Source organism: Pseudopodoces humilis, chromosome 28 (assembly GCF_049639895.1).
Source record: "Pseudopodoces humilis isolate 2021_Gansu_Grassland_sample_001 chromosome 28, ASM4963989v1, whole genome shotgun sequence".
Classification (NCBI taxonomy): Eukaryota; Metazoa; Chordata; class Aves; order Passeriformes; family Paridae; genus Pseudopodoces; species Pseudopodoces humilis.
The window spans coordinates 3,713,361-3,738,765 of NC_142227.1; the positions used below are offsets into that span (position 1 = coordinate 3,713,361).

A 25,405-nucleotide genomic window follows, 5' to 3' on the forward strand; every position below is an offset into this window, starting at 1 on the left:
CCAGGCAGCTCTGGCTGAACCACAGAGCTCCTGCCCATCCGCCCTTCCCCTCCAGGAGAGGAGCCAGGGCTGGACAATTCCTGAGGGACTCACTGGATATCTGGGACACAGAGGAGAAACCCCCGCCCCATTCCCCAGCAGAGCTGCTCCAGCCAGGCAGTGCCACCAGTGGGGGCTGGGACTTGGCAATGGCAGCCAGGGGGAATTTCACTCTCTTCCAGCCTGGTTCCCCCCTGGCTCCAGGGCTGTGCTCCAGGTACTCACGCTGGGGGACAGGGCTCGGTGTTGCAGCTCCTCTGCCGCTCGGGCACTTTGGTGTCAGCGCTGCAGAAGTGGTTGGGGACGGTTGAGCCATCGGAGAGTTTCCTGCACACCACAGACTGGATCTGGCTGCCTGCCCGGGGAAAAGAGGGAAGGGGGAAAGGGAGGAGGAGGCTGAGGCTGGAGCAGAGCCAGGCTGAGAGTGCCATCCCCACAGCTCTGCTCCCACAGGGTGATGTGACACAGCGGCCACTTGTCCCTGCACATGGAACCTGAGCCTATTCCTCCATTCGGAACCAAGGGCTTCTCTGACATCTCCAGAGAACAGGGATGGTGTGGAATGATGGTGTCAATGTCTGAGTGTCAAACTCTGGGTGACAAGGTGAGGATCGGGCACAGGTTGGACTCAGTGGCCCTGCAGGGTTTTCCAGCCTCGATGATTCTGGGATTCTAGAGCTCACTAGCCAGGGCAGGACACACCAGGGGAAGGAGGATCACAGCATTCCAGGGATCTCATGCTCAAGTGAACCTGTTCTAACCCTGGCCTTTCTGGGCAGCACTTGGGGAATAACAGGAACAAGGAAGGACAACACTTAATCATTGTCTGGCACACCAGACCAGGGCAGGGCCCTGAGCTTTAAACAAGGAACATTACTGGGACATCCTCCTCTGAATACCAGCTCAGCCCCTCCCAGCCAGGCTCTCCAAAGTCCTGAGACAGCCCAAACCTGTGTGCCACCCCATGGGAACCAGCCCAAGGACTCAGGGCAGCTCCAGGTGTGTTTCAGTTCACAGACTGACGTGACTGTCCTTGCTCCATCCCTGGCAGTGTCCGAGGCCAGGCTGGACAGGGCTTGGAGCACTCTGGGACAGTGGAAAGTGTCCCTGCCATGGCAGGGGTAGAAAATTTTGGTCTTTAAGGCCCTTCCACCCATTCCTGTGGCCCAGCTGAAGGTGGCACCCGGGTTCTTCGCTGAGGCACTGCCTGACACAACTCTCACATGGCTGAGCACGGGGTGGGGCCGTGTAGAGACCCCAGAGCTCCTCAGAGCCAACCAGAGCCCCGGACACAGCACAGGGGGGTCCCGTCTATGGATGCTAACTATGAAGCACAGCGCCTGTGGAAAAGCAGGCTGCATAACTTCTCAGTCTTGCCTGAGAAAATGGCCTGGGAATTCATAAGGAGGAATTAAAACAATCCTCAGAGATAGAAGAAGACAGCCTTGCAGGTGCTGTTTGTCAGATTCTTGTTTTCTTGCAAGAGAAGGTCGGGGGGTGGTGTACCCCACTGACCAATGATGGTGATGTGTTAGTTCAGTGACCAATAAGAGTTTTACCTTTCTGTACTTTCATGTATTGGTCTATAAAAGAAGATCTGAGATAATAAACCTTGGAGGAACTCTCCTGTTCAACTCACAAGAGAGTCTGTGTTGTTCTTCTCGCTGTTCCCAATAGAGACACCCACGTGTCCCCCCAAACCAGCCCAGCAGCGGAGCTCACCCCCTGCACACAGCACGGAGCACTTGGTCCATGGGGTGTAGTGCCAGGAGAACAGGCTGGAGCCATCCCTGCCCACGGGAGCGTTGAACTTGTAGCGGATCCCCTGCAGCTCCGTCCGCACCAGCACCTGCGGGAAAGGCACCCCTGGGACATCAGTGCCCACCTGGCTGGCATCCCACAGCCTCTCCGACAGCCAGGGCAGCTGGAACCTTCCCCTGCCCCCTTCCCAGCCCCTCCCAGGGCAGCCACGTGTGGTGACAGCGGTGCTCGATCAGAGATGGAGCTCCCAGGCACTTAAGGGTGGAATCATCCCAAAACGTGACAGGTTAGGGTGGGAGACCTGGCAATTAGGGAGGGGGATCTGAGAGTGCCCAGGGGATGAAGCACTGGCCTCCCAAGGCCTGACTGTGGGCTCCTGTCCCCTCTGGGGTGACTCTTTCAAAGGCTGGAGCCCTCGGTGCCATGGTCTGGCTGACAAGGCAGTGTCAGCTCACAGGCTGGCCTCGATGGTCTCTAAGGGCTTTTCCAACCTAATTAATTCTGTGCTTGATTGTGTGAATTTAGCCCAATTTACTTCTGGTCTCTGTGTCCCTTTACTCCTGCCAGCCGCACCAGGGGCTGATCAGCTCCAGTCCCCACCTAGCCACGGCAAGGACCACACCAGGATGAAGTTACCAACCATGACAAAGAGGGTGACATTGGTGGGTCCCAAAGCCTCCAGGGACTCGGGCTCCTCAGGGGACCTCCTGTAGTGGAAGGTGGTGCCGGCGACGTCGAAGCGCCGGGGGGGATCGATGGAGAGCTTCCCGTTGATGAAATATTCACCACTCTCCCCTCGCAGCGCTGCCAGGACAGGGGAGGGGGCTCAGCACACAGCCTCGAGTACCTGGGCCCACTTCAGCCAGGTTCTCCTCACCTGCCGGGCTCAGAGCACGGCCAGGACAGGGTAAATGTCCCTGTCCCACAGGAGGGCTCAGGGTCACACGGAGCCACCAGCAGGGTGGGACCAGGGTGCCCACGGAGCTCCTCAGCCTGCCCAGCACCTCCCTGGGGCTGCGGGGAGCTCAGCTGGGCGGGGGCTCGGGGCTCAAAGCCGGCTGTGCGGGCTGGCTCGGGGCTCAAAGCCGGCTGTGCGGGCTGGCTCGGGTCTCAAAGCCGGCTGTGCGGGCTGGCTCGGGGCTGCCGGAGCTGCTGGGGCCCGGGGCCGGGCTGTGGTTGCCCGGCAGGGTCGCTAGAGGGGGATCGGGCCGCTCGCTCCTTCCCTGCCGCATTCCCGCTGGCCCCCGCTCGGCACCGGGACAGGCTGGAGGATGCTCCCTCCGTCTGGGATGCCAGGGGAGATCCCAAAGGGGCAGAGGGGGATCCCCAGACACGAGGAGCCCCCACGCAGCGGGCAGGGAGGGATGGCAGCACCCCGAATCCCAGCAATGGGAGCTGGACCGGAGGGATGCTGCCAGGAGAGTCCTGCTGGCTCCTGCACCCTGCCCTGCATCGCTCGGAGGACAGGGAGGAAAAACGGGAAAGAAAATCCCTGCTGTGAAAGCGGGACTGAGGATGGAAAACCAAGCCTGAGGAAAATGTGAGCGTTTTTAATCCCCAGGATGGCAGAGGGGGAATGGCAGGGAGCCACAGGCAGTGCCAGGAACTGTGGGATGTGGGGTTTGTGCAGGGTTGTGATGCCAACACAGGGCAGAGGCACACAGGAACAGTGGGGACACGGGGACACAGCCCATGCTGCCCACAAATCCCAGCCTGGGACCCCCCAGCCCGTTCCCAGCTGCAGTGGGGAGTTCTCCTTGCCAGGCCTTTCCCAGACCCCGGTAATCCCAGGGAGAAGCAGGGCCTGGCCGGGATTTCAGCATCCCTGTCTCACCCAGGTAGTTGATGGAGAGGTTCAGCTCCCGGATGTCGATGTGGACGGATCCCTTGGGGATCTGGATCACCTCCTCGTACCCTGTGGGACAGCCAGGTGAGTGGGACTTTCATCCTCCAGTCCCAGAGCCAGCCCTGCCCCGGGCTGGGAGTGTGAGCCAACCCCTTGTGCATGGGAAATGATGGAAAAAGCATTTTGGGCACCAGAGTGGCTTTGCACTGTGGGACTGGCTGGGATCAGCCCTGGCTCAGGGGCAGCGTGGGCTGGGGAGCAGGGAAGGAGCTTGGAGCTCTGTGTCAGAGATTTGGGGCTGGGGCACGGCTGGGCTGGTGGACAGGAGGGATTTGTTCCCCTCTAGCCTGCTCCTACCCCTTGGGATGTCGCTCTGGGATTTGTCCCTGCCTGTCCCCAGGGCCGGGTGAGGTCGAGGAGGGATTTGAGGGTGACCAGGCCGGTTGTTCCCTACCTCCCTCGGGCAGGGAGTGGTTGAAGATGCCCTCGATGGTCTCGCAGGAGCTGCCGTCTCCCCCGCACACCCGGCACTTGTCCTCCTTGGAGTCGGAGCCCAGCACCCGGTCACAGCCCACGTGCTGCGGGGAGGAGCAGCAGGAATGAGCCTGGAGGGGCCCTTCCCTCCCCTGCAGCACCCCGGGGTCCCCTCACTGCCCTGGGCACCCCAGCAGTGCCGCCCCTGCCGCCCCTCTCCTGGGAATCCGGGGATAGGCAGAGCTTGGGATGCCTGGGGAGCACAAGCCCTGTCCCTGCTGTCCCCGTGTCCTTGTGGCCTCTGTCCCTCTGCCCGCGGGGTGGCACAAAGGCCACCGGCAGCTGTGGCTGCCTCGGGGACAATCCCCCTCTGTTCCACAGCGTGTTCAGCCCCGTGGGGACACAGATCCCAGAGATACAGGAAGGGAGACAGACACACGGTCTGTCTGTCTGTCTGTCTGTCTGTGTGTCTGCTGGGGGATGCTGGTCACTCCCACAGCGATTTCTTATAATTAACTTTGCCAGCTCCCCCCAGATCCCAAGGGAAGCATCAAAGGGCCTGGAGCTGCACAGGCTGGGAGGGCAGAGATCCATCCATGAGACAGGGAATGCCTGCAGAGAGGATGGGCACAAGCCCCGGGGGGGAATGTTCCTGCTCCCAGAGGGTGTCCAGGAAGAGAAATCATGGAATTACAGCATGGTTTGGGTTGGAAGGGACCTTAAAGCCCATCCCATTCCAGCCCTGCCATGGCAGGGACACCTTCCACCATCCCAGGCTGCTCCAAGCCCCGTCCAGCCTGGCCTTGGGCACTGCCAGGGATCCAGGGGCAGCCCCAGCTGCTCTGGGCACCCTGTGCCAGGGCCTGCCCACCCTCCCAGGGAACAATTCCTTCCCAATATCCCATCCAGCCCTGCCCTCTGGCACTGGGAGCCATTCCCTGTGTCCTGTCCCTCCAGGCCTTGTCCCCAGTCCCTCTCCAGCTCTCCTGGAGCCCCTTTAGGCCCTGCAAGGGGCTCTGAGCTCTCCCTGGAGCCTTCTCTTCTCCAGGTGAGCACCCCCAGCTCTCTTAACCCTCCCATGTCTGTGTGAGGAGTTTGAGGGCCTCACTCCCCTGCCCAGGGTCTGTCCCTGTCCCTGTCCCTGTCCCACCTTGCACTCCCCATTGACACAGATGTCGTTCGAGTCCTGCCTGCACGGGGTCCCGTCCACCACGGCCGCCGCCCGCTCCGTGTAGAAGTTGAAGCCCTCGGCCAGGCAGTTGAGGGAACAGGCCTTGACACCCCCTGGGGAAGAAGCACAGCTTCAAACGGGGCCACCAAGCAGGGAAAAGATGTGGAAAACCAGGAGGATGCCCCTGGAGGAGGGACCCCTGGGGGGACACTGCCAGCCTGGGGACATGGGCCGGATGTGACAGGGAGGGAAACAAAGGAATTTCATCTTATCTGGGTCACTCCTGGCACTTCACGAGTTGTAAAACCCTTCTGCCCGCTTTACCAGCAGGGAAACTGAGGCAGCAGCTCCTGAGTTACCTTCCCAAGGTTTTTTCAGCTGCCAGAGCAGAAGAACCAAGTTTGGGCCAGGGAAATCGCTCCTTTCTGTCCGAGGCCGGTGGTACCAAACCCCTCCCAGCAAAGGCGACAGCAGCACGAGGATGAAGGAGAAGGATCTTTAAGTTACAGCTGAAATTTCTGTATTTCCTATATTCTCCAACAAGCTTTGCCAAAGCAGCACTGCAGGAATAGCACCTGGATATCTGGATAAAGTGCCTGGGGTCCAGCAGAGCATTCCCTGGCTCCTGCCACTGGATTTTATCCAATCCTGGTCTGGCCTGTGGCGTTTGCTGCCTTTACTGAGCATCCCAGGAGACCCTGAGCTGTGGCAGTTCCCTCCTGGAGGCAGCACCCACAGTCCTGATCCCTGTGCCAGGGCTGGGAAGCACCTTGGATGGGAGGAGTGGGAATGTGCAAAACCTGAAACTCAATCCAGAACATCAAAGGGGCAAAGGGAGGGGAGGGGGGCCCAGCTGTGCCTGGAAGCACCTGAGAGCAGCTGCGGGGAAGAGAGAGCAAAGCTGGGAGAGGGAGGAACAGGAGGAGGCATGAGAGGGGAATTCAGCAGCTTGGAGGCATTTTTTGGAGCAGGATGCCTGGACAAGCCCCTGGAGAAGCTCTGGGAAGCAGCTGCTGAGCAGGGGGAGCTCAGCAGCCACCCCTGAGAGCAGGGGCTGCCCTTGGGGTCCAGGCAGGGGGCTGGGACCCGGGTCCCGTGGTCACACTGCTCCATGGGGGATGATGCCTTTGGATTTTAGCCTTTATGTTTTTCACACATTTGTAATCCTGCAGTTCTTCAGTGTATAACTCTAAACTCCACACAGAGCGTCAGCTACTGTCTTCCCATTTTGGTCAGACACAATTCCTCTCCAGGCCTGGGAATCAGGGACACCTCACTGCCTCAGGCTCCAGAAGTGCAAACAAAAATGAGCTGGGGGGAGAAAACTTGGGGTAAATGACTTCATTACCTGAAGCTAGAATTGGAAGATTAACCCCCAATATGCAAATGGCCCAAACTTTAAAAGTGTGAAAACCCCTGGCATCCATTTTTGGGTGCAGCCCCTGGGGGGTTTCCTCTGCCCTAAATGCACCTTCAATAAATAAAATTGCTTTTTATTCTCTTCACTTTGCCCGGCCTCTGTTTTCAGGTAGCCTGATAAGGCATCAGGGATGAATCCCTGCTGGCTCTCCCCACTGGACACTTGGGAAAGGCCTTCCCATGGAGACTCCTGCCCTTCAAAGTCCCGTGGAAGAGGAGCAGGGAGAGGGAGAGTGGAGGAGGCAGAGAGGGGTGACCCTGCATTGGTACCCATGTCCTGACTGCCACTGCTGCACGAGCTGGCTGGGCCACCTGAGCTCTGCAACAGTCCCCACATCCTCCCTGGGCACCATTTCCAGGCAGGATTTGCCCTTGGCAGCCAGGTCACCATTTCCAGAGGAAAGGAGGCTGCAGTCGCTGCCCAGCTGGGAACTGGGGAGTCCTTGGCTGGCCAAGGGTGCCCTGGGCATCACCTTGTCCTTGTTCAGCTGTGACCCCAGGACAGCAGCACTGAGCACAGCAAGGGCAAGTCTGGACCACAGAAAGATCCTCTGGAACAGCACAAAGAGCCTTGGAATTCCTGGAAATGGGAGCAACCCATGGAACATCCACAGAACGAGTGGGACATCTGAGCTGGCCCAGGGAATGTTGCTAAATACAGTTTTGGAATCCCAGAATATCCTAAGCTGGATCCCCCAGGGATGATCAGTGCAGCCCCTGGCCCTGCCCAGACCCCCCAACAAGCCCACCCTGAGCATCCCTGAGAGCGCTGTCCAAACGCTCCTGGAGCTCTGGCAGCCTTGGGGCCGGGCCCATTCCCTGGGGAGCCTGGGCAGTGCCAGCAGCCTCGGGGGGAAGAACCTTGCCCTGAGATCCATCCCAAGCCCTGGCACAGCTCCAGCCCTTCCTGGGCTCCTGTCCCTGTCCCAGAGGGGTGAAAGCCCCAGCCAGGCACCGTCCTGCAGATTCTGACCCCCTCCCTTCACTTGGGGTCTGCCGTGGTTTTTCCTTTGCCTGTTTAACAGAGCTGTTAAAACAGAACATTTTCAGCTGGCTGCTGCCTCTGAGGATGTTTTGTTCCTCCTGCCTGCTCTCTCCCATGGAGGAATTAAGCCTTTTTACAATTTCTGACGAGCAATCTCCTGTTTTCCACAAGCTCCTGCTCCTCCCATCGCTCTCCCCGAGCTCCCGCATCGGCCAAGAGCGAAATGAAGAGAGCAGAGAGCAAAGCAAAGCAAAGAAACAATTAAAGGCACGTTCTGTGAGGTATCTGCAGGCTGCTGAGCTCAGTGCTCCTCTCTGGGATCGCTGGGAATGAGCACCAGAACAGCCCCACACACAGCCCAGGGACCGGGATCAAGCTCCAGAGGAATGATGGATTTGTCTTTCCAAAGGAGCTGCTGATAGATGAAAGCAGCACTGAGAGATAACAGAAACAATGGGATGGATTCCACGGATTGATGAATGGAAAAAGATATTTACCTATACAAACAAACTGTAAATTTGGTAAATTGCTGGTAAATGAAATTGGATATACCAAAACACCATAAATTCCATAAAAATTAAAAATTAAGAGTTGGGGTTATACATTAGAGGGGGATCTTAGGTGTCAGGCATTCCGGGAAATCTGTGCCTCTCAAGTTCCTCAGCCAGTGGGGAAAGAGAGAGGGAAATTGGGATAAAAAGGAAGCTGTGCCCTCCAAAAATCGAGAGTCCCCAGGGGAATGCCCCGTGGCCTCTCCCTTTATTAGAATAAACTAAAAGCACTCCTGTCTCCTTTTTGGACATAAACCCCTGGTGTTTGTGGGTTTATTTTCCTGACAAGCTCTTCCCCAATCCCCTCAGGACTGGTGGGCGCTCCTTGTGTGCAGGGTGGGGTTGCTCCGTGCCCAGGAGATTTCCCAAAGAAAGGTGGGGAGAGGCAGCCCCGAGCCCAGCCACGTTTTTGGGAAGCTGGGGATGAGCTGGGCAGGGGAAGGGGCTCAGAGGAGGGCCAGGGTGGTGATGGGCTCCCAAAGTGCCAGCTGGAGGAGGAATGCCCAGGGATGAGGCTGCCAGCAAAGGGGGATCCTGGGGGGCTGCTGGTGCCAGGGGGAGGGAGGGAGGGACTGACACCCCCCATGCCCCAGGGCTCTGGCACTGCTGGAAGGGCTCAGGAGGACAGGAGCAGCCCCCAGTGCCACCCCAGTGCCCAGGGCAGGGCAGGAGGGGTCACTCCCTGGGGTGGGATCTGTGACATGGGGAAGGTGGAGGTGCAAGGGACGTCCCCAGTTCCTCCAGGATGTGCCTCTGACACCCAAAGGCCACCGAGGAGCACAAACCCCCCAGGCATGTGAGGATGAAGGTCCTTGTGCTGCTGAAATCGTGGAGTCACAGAGGGGGTTGGGTGGGGAGGGACCTCAAAGCCCCTCAGTGCCACCCCTGCCATGGCAGGGACACCTTCCACCATCCCAGGCTGCTCCAAACCCAGCCCAGCCTGGCCTTGGACACTTCCAGGGATCCAGGGGCAGCCCCAGCTGCTCTGGGCACCCTGTGCCAGGGCCTGCCCACCCTCCCAGCCAACAATTCCTTCCCAATATCCCATCCAGCCCTGCCCTCTGGCAGTGGGAGCCATTCCCTGTGTCCTGACACTCCAGGCCTTACTAAAATTCTCTGTTTTTCCTTCCAGCCCCCTTTAGGTGCTGCACACAAACCAGGTCTCCCCAGTCCTGACAGAGAGCCCAGACTTGTGCAAAGCAGTCCCTTGTCCTTCCCCACTCCATGGTCCCTCCCCAGGGGACAACAGTGACTCCCTCTGACCCTGAATAATCAAAATAAAAGTGCTCCTCGTGACCCTTGCCCACAGCCAAGGTGGGAAGGGGAGATGAAGCTCCCAGATCCCCTCACAACACGGCTCTGTCAGCACTGCCAGCCCCTGAGGGGAGAGGTTTCATCACTTGTTTTATGGCAGAGGAAGCTGAGGCACAGGGAGAGGAAGGGGCTCTTTATGAAAGCCAAAAACCCATATCAGGGTGAGCTGACACCTCAAGGGTGATGTTGAGCTGGCCAGCCAAGCCCTGGGCCATGCCTGGGGAGGAGAGAGGTCTGAGCCAGGGCAGCTCCAGCCTGCAGGGTTGTCTTCCACCTTGGCACCCACGGGGGCCTTGGGGTGACTTTCCAGCCTCACAATTTGATTCCGTTTTTATTGATGCATCCCCTGCAGCCTCAGCACAGCTGCTCCAGCTGCAGGAGCCCTGCTGGGAGCTGGGCTTGTTTACACAGCTGGGAAAGATTTCCCAGCCCAGTTCATCCACTCCACCAAGGAGACGAGCTGTTCCTCCTCACTGTGAGGAGATTTCTGCCACAGAGCCTCCTCCTGCCCCTCACCCAGGGCTGACCTCAGAAAGGGGAAGTGCTGCTCTTTGAAGGATCCACCGGATCCCATCCCTTCTCCTGCTCAGGAAGCTTTCCCTGCCTGCTCTGTCTCCTCCCCACCAGACTCTCCCTTCTCCTCTCCACCTTCCTCTGCTCCCTCAGCAGCTCGGGATCCAGCCTGGAGGGAAGAACCGCCCCAGAGCTGCTGGGACAGGGGGAGGTGACCCGGGATGGGGGCACAGCAGGTTCCTGGAGGGGTGCCCTGGCACCAGAGGGGAGGCAGCACAGATCAGGAGCTCAGAGAGGCCAACCTGCGGCACCAGAGCTGCAGAAATCCTGACCAAGTGTCCCCAGAGCCCTTGGGCCAGCAGCCCCGAGCAGCCCCTGCCCCAGACTCACCTCCCCGGTAGGTTTTCCAGGTGTAGTACTTCCCTCGGAAGGGCACGTTGTCAAACTCGGCACACTGCAGCTCTCGGAAATCCTGCGAGCCCGGGGGACAGTCCTGTGGTCACACAGCCACTGGTCAGTGAGGCCAGCAGGGCAGGGGCTGCTCCAGGCACGGCCACCACCCCTGGGACAGGGCCACCAGCTCTGACACTGGGACAGGGCCACCAGCCCCCTGGGACAGGGACACCAGCCCTAACACTGGGACAAGGTGTCAGGACAGTCCCTCCTGCAAAGCCAGACACGATTTGAAGACCAAGAGCACGAGGAGGGGCCCCAGGAGCTCTGACCCCTCCTGATTCTGGGAGCAATCCCTCAAAACCCAGTGCAAAGCCCAGGGAAGGAACAGGACCCATCTGTTTCCCTCACCAGCAGCCCGTGGCTGTTAAAGCCACAATTCCCCGGGTCCAAAGCTTCACTGAGCATCCCCTCACCGCAGTTTTTTCCCTGTCAATCTTCGAGGTTTAAGCCTCAGCCTCCCCTGAGCTGCTCTCACCTGAGCAGCCTGGGGGAGGCAGCGCTGGCCTGGCAGAGCTGGAATCCTCTGTCTCCCCTCCTTTCCCTCCTCATCCTCGGGCCCCTCTGGATCCCCAAGCCCTGCAGGTCCCTGCAGCCCACCCGCCCCTGGAGCTCCCACCTGCCTGGTCCTGCCAGGAATTCCCCATTGTGGGATCGCTGCCGGCACCTGCCAGGCTCATCCCACCTGCCAGGCTCATCCCACCCGGACAGGCTCATCCCACCTGCCAGGCTCATCCCACCTGGACAGGCTCATCCCACCCGGACAGGCTCATCCCACCCGGACAGGCTCATCCCACCTGGACAGGCTCATCCCACCCGGACAGGCTCATCCCACCTGGACAGGCTCATCCCACCCGGACAGGCTCATCCCACCTGCCAGGCTCATCCCATCCAGACAGGGCTCATTCAACCCAGAGAGGGCTAATCCCAACCAGAGAGGGCTCATCCCACGTCTAGAGGGTTCATCCCATCAGGACAGGGCTCATCCTAAAGGGAGAGGGCTCATCCCAATCTGGACAGGGCTGATCCCACTGGGACAGGGCTGATCTCACTGGGACAGGGCTGATCCCATTCAGACAGGGCTGATCCCATTCAGACAGGGCTGATCCCATTGGGACAGGGCTGATCCCATTGGGACAGGGCTGATCCCATTCAGACAGGGCTGATCCCATTGGGACAGGGCTGATCTCACTGGGACAGGGCTGATCCCATTCAGACAGGGCTGATCCCATTGGGACAGGGCTGATCCCATTGGGACAGGGCTGATCCCATTGGGACAGGGCTGATCCCATTCAGACAGGGCTGATCCCATTGGGACAGGGCTGATCCCATTGGGACAGGGCTGATCCCATTGGGACAGGGCTGATCCCATTCAGACAGGGCTGATCCCATTGGGACAGGGCTGATCCCACTGGGACAGGGCTGATCCCACTGGGACAGGGCTGATCCCATTCAGACAGGGCTGATCCCATTGGGACAGGGCTGATCCCACTGGGACAGGGCTGATCCCACTGGGACAGGGCTGATCCCATTGGGACAGGGCTGATCCCATTCAGACAGGGCTGATCCCACTGGGACAGGGCTGATCCCATTGGGACAGGGCTGATCTCACTGGGACAGGGCTGATCCCACTGGGACAGGGCTGATCCCATTGGGACAGGGCTGATCCCATTGGGACAGGGCTGATCCCATTCAGACAGGGCTGATCCCATTGGGACAGGGCTGATCCCCCTCCTCCATCCCTCCCATCCCAGCACACTCACGTCGGTGTTGCAGGAGCGGTAGCGTTTCCTCTCTCCCAGGCAGTATTTCCCTCCTATGGTGGGCCTGCCAAAGAGGGAAGGAGATGCTGAGCAGCCCCAGGCACTGTTTGGGGCGGGATTTTACCCCGAGGAGCTTGAGGTGGCTGCCCCAGGTGGCTTTTCCCAACCCTGCTCTGCCACAAACACAGATCCTGCCTGGGCATTTCTGGAGTGCAGCCCCTAAAATCTCCCCCCAAGTGCTCAGTGGGTTTTGCACAGAGGGTTTGGGGCTGTGGTGCAGCTCCAACACCAACTCAGAGCACAGGGCTGGACAAAGGCATTCAAAACCTGCCAAACTTTCCAGGAGCCATTCCTGAAATGGAACCAGGCCCAGCTTTCTGTGAGTGCAGCTGTCACTGATGCTCAGGTGACACGAAGGGACACAGGGACACGCACAGGGCTGGGGTGGCACTGGAGGAGTGGATTATTATCAGGATCTTTGATAGGATGATGTGCCTGCTCTACTGGGAATGGCCTGAGGCTGCTTTTCCTTCTCTTGCTCCCTTTCCTCCCCCCACCGCCCTCCCAAAAACGCATGGCTGGAAGGGGCAGGAATTGCTGGGAGAGCCAATTCTCCAGCTGGGAGGGCTCCTGTGTCCTCAGGCAGTGCCATCTGTGCCAGCTTTGCTCTCCATCCTCTGCTCTCCGCTCCTCACCTCAGGCACTGCCAGGGCTCGGGGCAGGGAAGCCTGAAGCTGACAAATCCCCTTCCCCACAGCAGCTGGGGCACAGAGGCACCTGGCCCTGCCTTGCCCCCTGCCCTGGAGCCTCTGGGACTCCTCAGGGCCACGCTGGCAGGGCCCCGAACGTACCTGGGGCTGTCGCAGTGGCGCACGGACGAGGACACGCCGCCGCCGCACGTCCGGCTGCACTCGCCCCACGAGGACCAGGACCCCCAGGCTCCGTCCACGCCCTCCGGCCGCGTCCCGAAGGGCACACACTCCCTCTTGTAGCACCACTGCGGGGACACAGAGCGTGGCACACCCCGGGCACCGCGGCTCCTTCTCCCAGAGCCGCCACCGGACTCGGAGCCAGCGCAAGGCCGGGGAATCTGAGCTTGGAGCTGCACCGGAGCCAAATTCTCCGAGGGAAAGGGCGCTCGTCTCTCCTCCGGGTCAGTGGGACCAGGGCCCCCAGCCCCCGTGGCACCATCCTGGGAGGCACTGGTGAGGGGTCACATCCCACAGGGTGCCCAGAGCAGCTGGGGCTGCCCCTGGATCCCTGGCAGTGCCCAAGGCCAGGCTGGACAGGGCTTGGAGCAGCCTGGGATGGTGGAAGGTGTCCCTGCCATGGCAGGGGTGGCACTGGATGAGCTTTAAGGTCCCTCCCAACCCAAGCCAGTCTGGGATTCTTCTCTAAAGAGGTCCTGGGGCCCACACCTCACATCTTATAAAAGCCCTCGGCAGAGTTCCAAGTGATCTTGGGTTGGAGCTGCTGCTGCTGGGCAGGGCCAGGATCCCTGGGGGACACGGACACAGCTGCTGCCAGGACAGAGGGAGTTCTGTGTGTACTGGGAGCTCAGGCTGTGGTTCCTGTGTCCAAAATGTCCTGATCAGCGAAGGGCTCGGGTTCAAATAAAGTTTGAATTTTCATATCAGCGTTGTTGTGTCATTGCTGTGCTGAGGATCCTTACAGAGTCCCCGTCCTACTGGGAGCCAGATGCTCATGGAAATTTGCCTGTGAAATATTTCCTCAGGCCTGGCCCATGTCCCACAGCCCCTGCAGTCCCCAGGGATGGGAGGGTGGGACGGTGCCAGAGCCGCTCTCCGGGCGCGGTGCCGGACACAGAGCCCCGGGGGCTGAGATAATCCCAGGAAGGAAGAAAGTGCTGTGTGCTCCTTCCAGGGGCTGGGAACCCACCCTGGAGCTGCTGGCACAGCCTCTCCCTGCTCCTCCTGAGCCAACTGTGCATGGGCAGCTGGGAAAAACGCACGGTGGCTTCCAGGAATCCCAGCTCACGAACCCTGGGAGCACCAGCACCTCTCCAAAGGGGGAGCCCATGTGCAGGAGATGCTCTGCAGGCACAGCCTGGGTACCTCACACTATTCCTGGGAATAGCTCCAATGAATCCTGGGGGCCCCTTCCCTTCCCTTCCCTTCCCTTCCCTTCCCTTCCCTTCCCTTCCCTTCCCTTCCCTTCCCTTCCCTTCCCTTCCCTTCCCTTCCCTTCCCTTCCCTTCCCTTCCCTTCCCTTCCCTTCCCTTCCCTTCCCTTCCCTTCCCTTCCCTTCCCTTCCCTTCCTTCCCTTCCCTTCCCTTCCCTTCCCTTCCCTTCCCTTCCCTTCCCTTCCCTTCCCTTCCCTTCCCTTCCCTTCCCTTCCCTTCCCTTCCCTTCCCTTCCCTTCCCTTCCCTTCCCTTCCCTTCCCTTCCCTTCCCTTCCCTTCCCTTCCCTTCCCTTCCCTTCCCTTCCCTTCCCTTCCCTTCCCTTCCCTTCCCTTCCCTTCCCTTCCCTTCCCTTCCCTTCCCTTCCCTTCCCTTCCCTTCCCTTCCCTTCCCTTCCCTTCCCTTCCCTTCCCTTCCCTTCCCTTCCCTTCCCTTCCCCTCCCCTCCCCCCTGGTTACAAATTTTGGGGAAAAGGGACATTTAAAAGTGGGAAAAGCTGGGAAAAAGGAGATAAAAATGCCTCTGTGTGTTCTAGGGGAAGGACAGGTGAAGCCATGACAGTAACAGATGGATTAATTCAAAAAAGGAGGATGTGGGAGGAGGAAATCCCAGAGATGTGGGATGTGGGCACAGCAGAGCTTGGCTCAGCCTTCCCCCACACTGGCTGGCAGAGCACAGGAATTTTCTCTCTCCTTTAATATTTCATGCTTTAAATTCCCTGATCCCTCTGTCTGCTCTCCCCAGGGCAAAGGGAGAAGCCAGGGGAGACCTTGGAGAGCTCCAGGCAAGGGCTGAGGTCTGGGGCTCACCCCAGGAGCTCCAGCTGGGGACAGAACTTCACATAAAAGTGCATTTTCTTCCACCCAGGGCCATCAAATCACTTCCAGAGAATGAATGGATCCAAAAGGAAAAGCACAGGAAGGTAACTGGGGGTTCACAGAATCCTCACAGAGAGCAGCTCCCATAAATCCTGGGGGCTGTGATTGCTTCACCTCCCTTCCCTCAAGGCTTTTGAAGAACCCTGGTCAAAAAGCAGTCACAAAGTGAGGGGAAAAGAGATATTTAAAAGTGGGAAAAGCTGGGAAAAGCCATGGAAGGAGGGAAAAGAAGTGCCACAGTTGGTGTGAGTGTGCGGCAGGAGGGATGTGCAGCCCTGGGTGCTCTCTGCTCCCCTCTGCCCCAATTCCCAGCAGAACTAAAATGAGCAAAGATTTGTCAGAGCCATCATCTCCCACTGCACACCAGCTCCTCCAGCTTCCTAAGGGTCTGGAATGTTTCTTGGGAATTACTTTTCTTCTAGTGGAATGGGAAATGTCCCAGCCCCGATTCTCCATTGTCATTCCCCAGTGTGCAAAGACTCTTTGAGCAGGAAAATGGGTGTAGGAGGAGCAGGGATCAATCAGGGCAAAATTCATGGGCAGGGAAAATCCTGCCCTCCCTTCCCAGCTGTAAAAAACCCCAAGGTTTCATCATAGCTGGTTTTCCCCAAGTTCCTCTGAAAGCAAAAATCTGAGAAAACTGGGAATAAACCATCCCTTTCCTCAGCCAGGAGATGCCAGGAGATTCCAGCAGATCCCAGCAGACCTGAGCACGAGGGGTTCATTTAAGGACATGGCATTGCCTGAGGTCACCAGCTGTGCCTCAGGGGTGGCACCAAGAATCTCACTGGAGCAGGGATTTCCCATTCCATATTCCACATTCCATATTCCACATTCCATATTCCACATTCCCTATTCCACATTCCACATTCCCTATTCCACATTCCCTATTCCCCATTCCCTATTCCACATTCCCTATTCCACATTCCACATTCCCTATTCCACATTCCACATTCCCTATTCCCCATTCCCTATTCCACATTCCCTATTCCACATTCCCTATTCCACATTCCCTATTCCCTATTCCACATTCCACATTCCCTATTCCACATTCCCTATTCCCTATTCCACATTCCACATTCCCTGTTCCACATTCCCTATTCCCTATTCCCCATTCCCTATTCCCCATTCCCTATTCCCTATTCCCTATTCCCCGTTCCACATTCCCCATTCCCTATTCCCCATTCCCTATTCCCCATTCCCTGTTCCACATTCCCTATTCCAGCAGTGCCCAGCTGAGCTCAGAGCTGGACTCTGGGGTGATTTCTGGGTTCTTTGGCCCATCCTGTCCTCCCTCCAGGGCACCTCTGGGCTCGGGCTCAGGGCTGGACGGGCTGCTGGGTGCTCCTAAATCGACTCCACACCCCCAGAGTGAACAATAATCCCGTTTTTTTCTGGGAAAGGGATCCAAGCCCTCCCTGCAGTGCCCAGGCTGCCTTACCCCCTTGTCGATGGTGTTGGTTTGGCAGATGGTGCCCTCGGCCGCGGGGATGCTGTTGGTGATGCAGCGGTTGCTCTTGCTCAGGCACCACAGCTCGCTGCACACTTCCTGCAGAGAGGGAGATTTGGGGGCACACAGGGGTGGGCAGGAGAGAGAAACAAAACCCAGATCAGGATTTGCTGTGCCAGGGGCAGCGTCAGGTCCTGGAGGCACCAGGGGGGTGGGACAGGGGACACCGAGTGTCCTCAGCATGTTGGGGACAACGTCAGCTCAAACCCTGCCAGCTGCACTCACCCCAAAACCACTGAGAGCTGTCCCCCTCCTCTGGGCTCAGCCTAAGCACTGGCATTCCCTGGGCTCAGCCTAAACACTGGGATTCCCTGGGCTCAGCCTAAATACTGGGATTCCCTGGGCTCAGCCTAAACACTGGGATTCCCTGAGCTCAGCCTAAACACTGGGATTCCCTGGGCTCAGCCTAAATACTGGCATTCCCTGGGCTCAGCCTAAGCACTGGGATTCCCTGAGCTCAGCCTAAACACTGGCATTCCCTGGGCTCAGCCTAAGCACTGGGATTCCCTGGGCTCAGCCTAAGCACTGGCATTCCCTGGGCTCAGCCTAAACACTGGGATTCCCTGGGCTCAGCCTAAATACTGGGATTCCCTGGGCTCAGCCTAAACACTGGGATTCCCTGAGCTCAGCCTAAACACTGGGATTCCCTGGGCTCAGCCTAAATACTGGGATTCCCTGGGCTCAGCCTAAGCACTGGCATTCCCTGGGCTCAGCCTAAACACTGGCATTCCCTGGGCTCAGCCTAAGCACTGGGATTCCCTGGGCTCAGCCTAAACACTGGGATTCCCTGGGCTCAGCCTAAGCACTGGCATTCCCTGGGCTCAGCCTAAATACTGGCATTCCTGGGCTCAGCGTAAATACTGGGATTCCCTGAGCTCAGCCTAAGCACTGGGATTCCCTGAGCTCAGCCTAAATATTGGGATTCCCTGGGCTCAGCCTAAATACTGGGATTCCCTGGGCTCAGCCTAAATACTGGGATTCCCTGAGCTCAGCCTAAATACTGGGATTCCCTGAGCTCAGCCTAAGCACTGGGATTCCCTGAGCTCAGCCTAAATACTGGGATTCCCTGGGCTCAGCCTAAGCACTGGCATTCCCTGGGCTCAGCCTAAGCACTGGGATTCCCTGGGCTCAGCCTAAATACTGGGATTCCCTGGGCTCAGCCTAAATACTGGGATTCCCTGGGCTCAGCCTAAACACTGGCATTCCCTGGGCTCAGCCTAAACACTGGGATTCCCTGAGCTCAGCCTAAACACTGGCATTCCCTGGGCTCAGCCTAAACACTGGGATTCCCTGAGCTCAGCCTAAATACTGGGATTCCCTGAGCTCAGCCTAAACACTGGGATTCCCTGGGCTCAGCCTAAATACTGGGATTCCCTGAGCTCAGCCTAAACACTGGCATTCCCCGGGCTCAGCCTAAATACTGGGATTCCCTGGGCTCAGCCTAAATACTGGGATTCCCTGGGCTCAGCCTAAGCACTGGGATTCCCTGGGCTCAGCCTAAGCACTGGCATTCCCTGAGCTCAGCCTAAATACTGGGATTCCCTGAGCTCAGCCTAAATACTGGGATTCCCTGAGCTCAGCCTAAATACTGGGATTCCCTGAGCTCAGCCTAAATACTGGGATTCCCTGGGCTCAGCCTAAGCACCTCTGGGGCTCCCTGGAGGTTCCCTTGTCACCTCTCCTTGGGCACCTCGGTGACACCTGAGCCAATCCCACTGTCCTTGTCCTCACCCCTCTTCCCAGGGATGTTCCCAGTTCTGCATCAGGCTGAGCCCATTCCTGGCTCCTGCCACGAGCATCCCAAAGCCAGGTGGATCCAGAGCTGCCTCTGGGGCTCCCTGTGAGCATCCAGGGCACAGCTGGAATGTCCCTGCTCACGGTGACACACCAGGCTCCTGGCCATCACCAGCCAGCCTAAGAATCCCAAAGATTCCTTTGGAATTTTTAGAGCTATAATATAATAAATATTATAATATAATAATAGATATATAATGTATAAAAATACAAAATATAATATGTTAAGTATATTAAATACAATAAATAGAATAAATATATTAAACACAATAAATATAATAAATATATTAAATATAATAAATATAATAAATATAACAAATATAACAAATATAATAAATACAATAAATATAATAAATAATAACAATAATAAATATAATAAATATAATAAATATAATAAATACAATAAATATAATAAAATAATAAATATAATAAATATAATAAATATAATAAATATAATAAATATAATAAATATAATAAATACAATAAATATAATAAAATAATGCCAGATCCCAAAACAGCCCTTACAGAACTGGGCACCTCTCAGTGTCTGCTCAGTGCAGTTGTGTCCACTGGGTGACTCCAGACCTCTTTCCAGGAGTTTTCCTGGGCCACAGATCCTGAGCTTCAGCCCATCCTGACTTCTCAGAGCTCCAGCAAACAAAAATCTTCCCTTGGCTGTCTCAGGACCCACCCAAAAGTGAAATCAGAAAGTCCAGGCCCTTCCCATCTCCTGTGGCACTCAATCACCTGTGAACTGCAAAGTGACCCCTAAAATCTCATTTCCTGACTTTCCTGCCTCATCCCCATCCTGCTCCTGCTCCTACTGAAACAACCCACGGAAATCTCGCTGTTTTTCAGGAGCAGCTTGCCATGACTGAGGTTATCCAAAATGTTAACCAGGTTCAGTGTCAGTGACAGAACCTGTCCTGAGATGGGGAGAAGAGCCTGAGCTGCCACACCTGCTGCCTGTGCCTGTGCCATGGAATCATGGAATTCAGCTTGGAAAAGCCCTCTAAGATCAAGTGCAACCATCAACCCAGCACTGCCAGGCCCACCACTAAACCATGTCCACGCGTTTTTGGACGCTTCCAGGGATGGGGCCTCCACCAATGCCCTGGGCAGCACCTTCCAATGCCTTAATACCCTCTCAGTGAAAAAAAAATTCCTAATATCCAATCTAAACCCACCCTGGAGCACCTCGAGGCCATTTCCTCGTGTCCTGTCATTTGTCACCTCGGACAAGACTGAGCCCCCCGGCTGTCCCCTCCTGGCAGGGAATTGTGCAGAGCCACAAGGGCCCCCTGAGCCTCCTTTTCTCCCCTTTCCCAGCTCCCTCAGCCCCTCCTGCTGCTCCAGACCCTTCCCCAGCTCTGTTCCCTGCTCTGGACACGCTCCAGCCCCTCAAGGTCCTTCTTGTCAGGAGGGTCCCAGAACGGCTCCCAGGATTTGAGATGCCTCAGCAGTGCCAGCACAGGGGACAGTCCCTGCCCTGCTGGTCCTGCTGGCCACACCATTCCTGACACGAGCCAGGACATCCTGGGCATTCCTGGCCCCGGGCACACTCTGGCTCCCGTTCCTGCCTGGCACAGGGACCATCAGCCTCCTCCTGCCCCGGGGGAGCAGCGGCACAGCGGGCACAGCTCTGGCTGCTGGACCCAGTGAGGTGGCAGCCCGGGCTGGATCCAGCCTTCCATCCCCAAATTCCTCATCCCCTGGGCTGGATCCAGCCTTCCATCCCCAAATTCCTCATCCCCTGGGCTGGATCCAGCCTTCCATCCCTGAATTCCTCACCCCCCGGGCTGGATCCAGCCTTCCATCCCTGAATTCCTCATCCCCTGGGCTGGATCCAGCCTTCCATCCCCGCATTCCTCACCCCCTGGGCTGGATCCATCCCCTCATTCCTGCCCCCAGAGCAGCGAGGATCCCCCAGTTGTGGCTGACTCGGCGGCTGGGAATCCTCAGTGGCGGGAGGGTGAAGGGATGAGCTGGGGATTGCTCTGATCTCCTGCAGCCCCCGGGGCTGGGAGAGCTGTGCCCCAGGGAGAGCTGGCACAGGGAAGGCCGGGAGGCTCCCCAGGGGCTGTGCATGGCAGCTGCAAAGGGAATTTGGCTCCCATCCCCTGGGGGAAGGAGAGAGTCTTTCCCATCTTCGGGCATCCACCCCTCTGTGATGCCCTGGCAGAGCCAGGGTGACCTGGCTGGGTCCTTCCTGGGAAGCAGGAGCCCCTTCTCCCTGTCACCTTCCTGGCGACTTCCCAGCTTCAATCAGAGAATCACGGGTTGGTTTGGGTTGGAAGGGACCTTAAAGATCACCTTGTTCCAACCCTGGACACCTCCACCAGACGAGGCTGCTCCAAAGCTGGTCCAACCTGGCCTGGGACCTTCTCCATCCTCATTACACCCATCAGTCACTCCCTCTCCTGGCCTGGAGGAAGGGATGCTCTGGAGTTTGTTTCCAGGGACACAGGGCTCACACATTGCCCACCCAGGTTTTCCTGCACACAGCCGAGCCCTGGCACCCTTTGGGTTTCTCCCAAACCACGGCAAGGCTGGAGGGGTCACCCAGGGACATCTTTTGTGACCCTTGGATATGAACAGGAGTGTCTGCCTGGGCTGAAGATGAACTGGGAGATGGGAAAGCTCCCATTCCCTGCCTCTGGCTCAGCTGAGCAGGGGCACAGACCCCAGTGGGTGACATGGGACACCAGGAGCACATTCTTTGGAGTCAGACTGCTCCTGCTGCACCTGCCCCAAGTCTGAGCCCCTGGGCCCTGTTCAAGGCACCAACTTTGCCCTCTTCTCACCAGGATGAGCTGGTGGCACCACCAGGAGCTGGGTGGTGACAGCCTGGCTCACACTGGGGCACTCCCACGGCACAGCTGGGCTGGGCTTTGCACAGAGACAGAGAAACTGAGCCCTGAGCTCACGTGTTTGCTCCTTCACAGCTTCCCAGGGCACGGACTGGAGCTGGAAAAGACCTCTGAGATCACTCAGTGCCACTTTTGACTGACCCCCGAATTTTCAGCCAGCCCAGAGTGCCACATCCAGGCGCTCCTTGGACAGGTCCAGGGATGGCTCCCTGGGCAGCCCCTTCCAATCCCTGTCCATGGAGAGGTGTGCCCCTGCTGCCAGTGCATCCCACTGCTGCCTCCTCCGTTCCCCTGGAAGAGCGTGGATGCTTTCAGGAGCTCCAAGCAGCCCCTCCATGCAGATGTTCCCCCAGCAGACCCTTGGCAATGTTCAGGGCAACAGCAAAGTGCCAGGCTCAGATCCAGGAAAACTCTTTTCTCCTGGAGCAGCCTTTCCTTTTTCAGTGTTTTCCTGGGTTCAGAACCAGGGGATGGCAGTGAGGTGGCAGGGACGGGGTTGGGTGGGCAGCAACCTTCAGCACATCCCTCACCCCACCTGGGACAGAGACTTTTCCCTTCCTGAGTTTGTATGAGCAGCACAATGAATTCAGGTAAGGATTATGGAAAACACATCCTTGCACAAAGAGAGGGGAACCTGGATGAGGGGGACCAGCAGCCAAGGAAGAGGCAAGAAATCCCCTTTTTCCATGGGGTTAATCTGACCCAAACTGAGCTGGGAGCAGCATTTATGGACAGGACAACCCCTCCCGTGTGCTGTCCCAGGGGAGCACAGCACGGAGCCCACCGGGAGCTCAGCAGTGCCCCTGCTTTGGAGCAGGACTGTGATGTGAGCAGCAGGGACAGCCCCATGGACCTTTCCTTCCCCCCATCCTCCCTCCCCCGGCCCTGGGAACCGATAGTAAAGCAGGAAGGCTCTCTACCCCGTATTTACACTGGCGGGATTTGACTCCGTACTGGAAGCGGCACTGCTCGTCGGCATCGTAGGCCTGGCCCGGGGCCACTGTGGGGTAGATGAAATCCTGCTTGGGAGGAGCGTTGTTCAGGCACAATCCCATCCCGGAGCTGGAACCAGACAGGGAGAATCAGAGCTCAGAAAGACTGAGGGAGCAGAGAGAGCACTTGAGGTGGGGGATCAGTAGCTGTCACTCCCGGCTCTGCTGGAGCTGAGCTTGGCTGCCTTGAGGGGACGGATCTGGGTCTGCTCTGAGCAAGAGCAAATGCTCTGAAATCCTTCCAGCTGTGTGCCCCGGGCTGGGAAACACATCCTGGATCCAAGGGAGCTCTGCAAGTGTTGATGAGGGTTCATAGAATCCTGCAATATCCTGAGCTGGATCCCCCAGGGATGATCAGTGCAGCCCCTGGCCCTGCCCAGACCCCCCAACAAGCCCACCCTGAGCATCCCTGAGAGCGCTGTCCAAACGCTCCTGGAGCTCTGGCAGCCTTGGGGCCGGGCCCATTCCCTGGGGAGCCTGGGCAGTGCCAGCACCCTCGGGGGGAAGAACCTTGCCCTGAGATCCATCCCAAGCCCTGGCACAGCTCCAGCCGTTCTGCAGGCTGTTGCCAGCGGCTGTCCCCGTGGCAGAGTGGAGGAAGATGTGCTCAGAACCCTCAGGTGGGCAGAGGGGCTGCTCCCCCTCCCAGCTATGAAACCTCAGCTGAAAGCAACCAGAGCCCCCCTCTCCAAGCCCAAGCTCCTGCTTGCCAGAGCTTCATAGGAGCATCCAAATTCAGCCAGAAACGCCTTTCCCTCCCCTTTCCTGGCTGCTCTCTGAGCTCTCCCTAAATCAAGGCTGCTGTCATCACCCCCAGCCCCAAACCCTGCACACTCCATGTCCCACTGGAGGCTCTGGCATGGCCAGCACGGAGCACGAGGAGTGGGGATGAACTCTCCATCCTCCTCCAAACCTGCCAGGAGCTCGGGGTCAGCAGAGGCCGAGGCAGCCGGGCTGTGGCACGAGCCTCGCTGCCTGCACGAGGTCACCAGCGTGGGGGACAGGCCCAGCCACAGCTGCCAGGTGTGGGATTTGCTGCTGAGCCACGAGGTTTGGCCAGGCCTGGCAGGACAGAGGGAACCCCTCGGGGAGAGCCTGGCTGCTCCTCTCGCTGCGTTCCAGGAGCTGAGCTCTGCTCTCCAGACTCCCTGGGGGCTTCCCCCCACACTGACCCCACGCTTGTGCTGCTCCCAGTCTGCCCTCCAGCCCTGCCCACTCCTTCCTTCAGCAAGTGCTGCTGTCCTACAGAAACCCCAGAAAAATGGATCCCAACTGATTCCTTTGGGATAGAAACCCGGGGGCTGCCTGAACCCTGCACAAGGGCTTGACTCTGGCATGGTGACAGCCTCGAAACTCTGGGATTTAGGAGCCTGAAGCATGGTTTGGGGTGGGAGGGACCTTAAAACTTGTCTCATTCCACCCCCTGCCATGGCAGGGACACCTCCCACCATCCCAGGCTGCTCCAAGCCCCGTCCAGCCTGGCCTTGGGCACTGCCAGGGATCCAGGGGCAGCCACAGCTGCTCTGGGCACCCTGTGCCAGGGCCTGCCCACCCTCACAACAAAGAAATTCCTCCTAATATCCAATCCAAACTGCTCTCTTTTAGTTTGCATCCACGCCCCCTTGTCTTGTCCCTTCTCCTGAATCCTAAAGGTGCTTTTTTAAAGGAAAGAAAAGCAAATTCTTTGCCCTGCTTTGCTCATTCACTCTGAAAACTCGTCCTCACTGCCTGGAGAAAGTGTCTGCACCACACAGACCCAATCCTGTCCCAGACCCTCCTTCCCCACCACACCAACCCTTCTCTGCAGTTCCTGGCTGGACTTCAGAACCAGCCAAATTCCCCCAGCGGGAACTGATCTATTTGTGATGTTCCTGGACGTGGGGAACCCAAATAAAGCTCCCCCAGCCACAATATAAATGGGTTTAGACGTTCAACAGGCAGGAAAACCACGGGGAAGGGCTAAAGGAAGGATAGAATGTGACTCTGGGGACAGGATGAGGTGCTGGGAGACAAGACAGGAGGTGCTGGGGGATTTGGGGGCTTTGCTTTGGCTTTCCCCCCTCCTCACAAGAAACTGGGGGAGTCTGGAAGAAGGGCAGGGAGGGGGTGTGTTCCTTACTCCAGGAAGCTGGTGATGTAATCCCTGCTGCAGGTGGACCACACGAACGGGTTGGTTTTCATGGTGATGTGAGCAGCCATCAGCTTGGCCGTCTCCTGCCCCCGCGAGCCGCAGCTGTTGCCGACCCCGTCGTGGTTCATGCCGAACCTGGGAACCCCCACGGCACAGAGCGGGATCAGCCGGGCTCTGGCACACCTGGAGCGTCCAGGGAAGGGATTCCAGCCGCTGAAGGAGGCAGCAGGAGCACCAGGGGTGCCGCACTCACGTGTGGCCGATCTCGTGGGCGATGGTGAAGGCCGTGGCCAGCCCGATGTCCTCGTTGATGCTGCAGCTCCGCTCCCGCTCGCACATCCCACCCACGGGGGCCAGGCCTGGAGAGGGGACACAGCTGTCACACAGGGTGGCTGAGAGGACGTGGGGGTGTCTGGGGACTGCCTGAGGTGCTTCAGTAACACAGCCAGGTCCTTCTCACCACTGGGCTTTGGGGTGGGCTCGTGGCTCTTACGGGGCATGGCCACTCAGCACTGATGGTAAATTAACACTGACAGGCTCAGAAATGCTAAGAAAGGATCAAAATCCTCTGAATTTCGTATCCAAATGGTGCAAAGGGGAGCAGACCTTGGCACAGCCCTGGTGGGGGAATCTCTGATGGGCTGCACCAGCTCTGGGGCATCCAAACGTGGCCAGGGAGAGCTGAGCAAGCCAGGATCCAGCCTTGGCTCTGCCTGGCGCTCCCCAGGAGCCCAGCACGGCTCATCTGGAGGACTGGATAATGCTGAAATTGCCCCTGAATTTTGACAGCAAATTCCCCC

The 25,405-nt window shown here is 58.0% G+C and overlaps 1 protein-coding gene across 2 annotated transcripts in view; it reads right to left on the reverse strand.

Moving 5' to 3' along the window:
* The window catches only part of ADAMTS10 (ADAM metallopeptidase with thrombospondin type 1 motif 10), a 63,310-nt gene that overhangs the window by 3,965 nt on the left and 33,940 nt on the right, over positions 1-25,405 (reverse strand). For both annotated transcript variants that reach the window (XM_005531252.3, XM_088067736.1), the window contains 13 exons: positions 24,859-24,964; positions 24,594-24,740; positions 22,403-22,544; positions 16,750-16,857; positions 13,141-13,286; positions 12,290-12,353; positions 10,464-10,566; positions 5,271-5,404; positions 4,101-4,224; positions 3,635-3,715; positions 2,441-2,604; positions 1,762-1,888; positions 265-394 (listed from right to left, as the gene is read on the reverse strand). In XM_005531252.3, the coding sequence (XP_005531309.2) occupies positions 265-394; positions 1,762-1,888; positions 2,441-2,604; positions 3,635-3,715; positions 4,101-4,224; positions 5,271-5,404; positions 10,464-10,566; positions 12,290-12,353; positions 13,141-13,286; positions 16,750-16,857; positions 22,403-22,544; positions 24,594-24,740; positions 24,859-24,964 (1,576 nt within the window). The remainder of the gene's footprint in view (positions 1-264; positions 395-1,761; positions 1,889-2,440; positions 2,605-3,634; positions 3,716-4,100; positions 4,225-5,270; positions 5,405-10,463; positions 10,567-12,289; positions 12,354-13,140; positions 13,287-16,749; positions 16,858-22,402; positions 22,545-24,593; positions 24,741-24,858; positions 24,965-25,405) is intronic.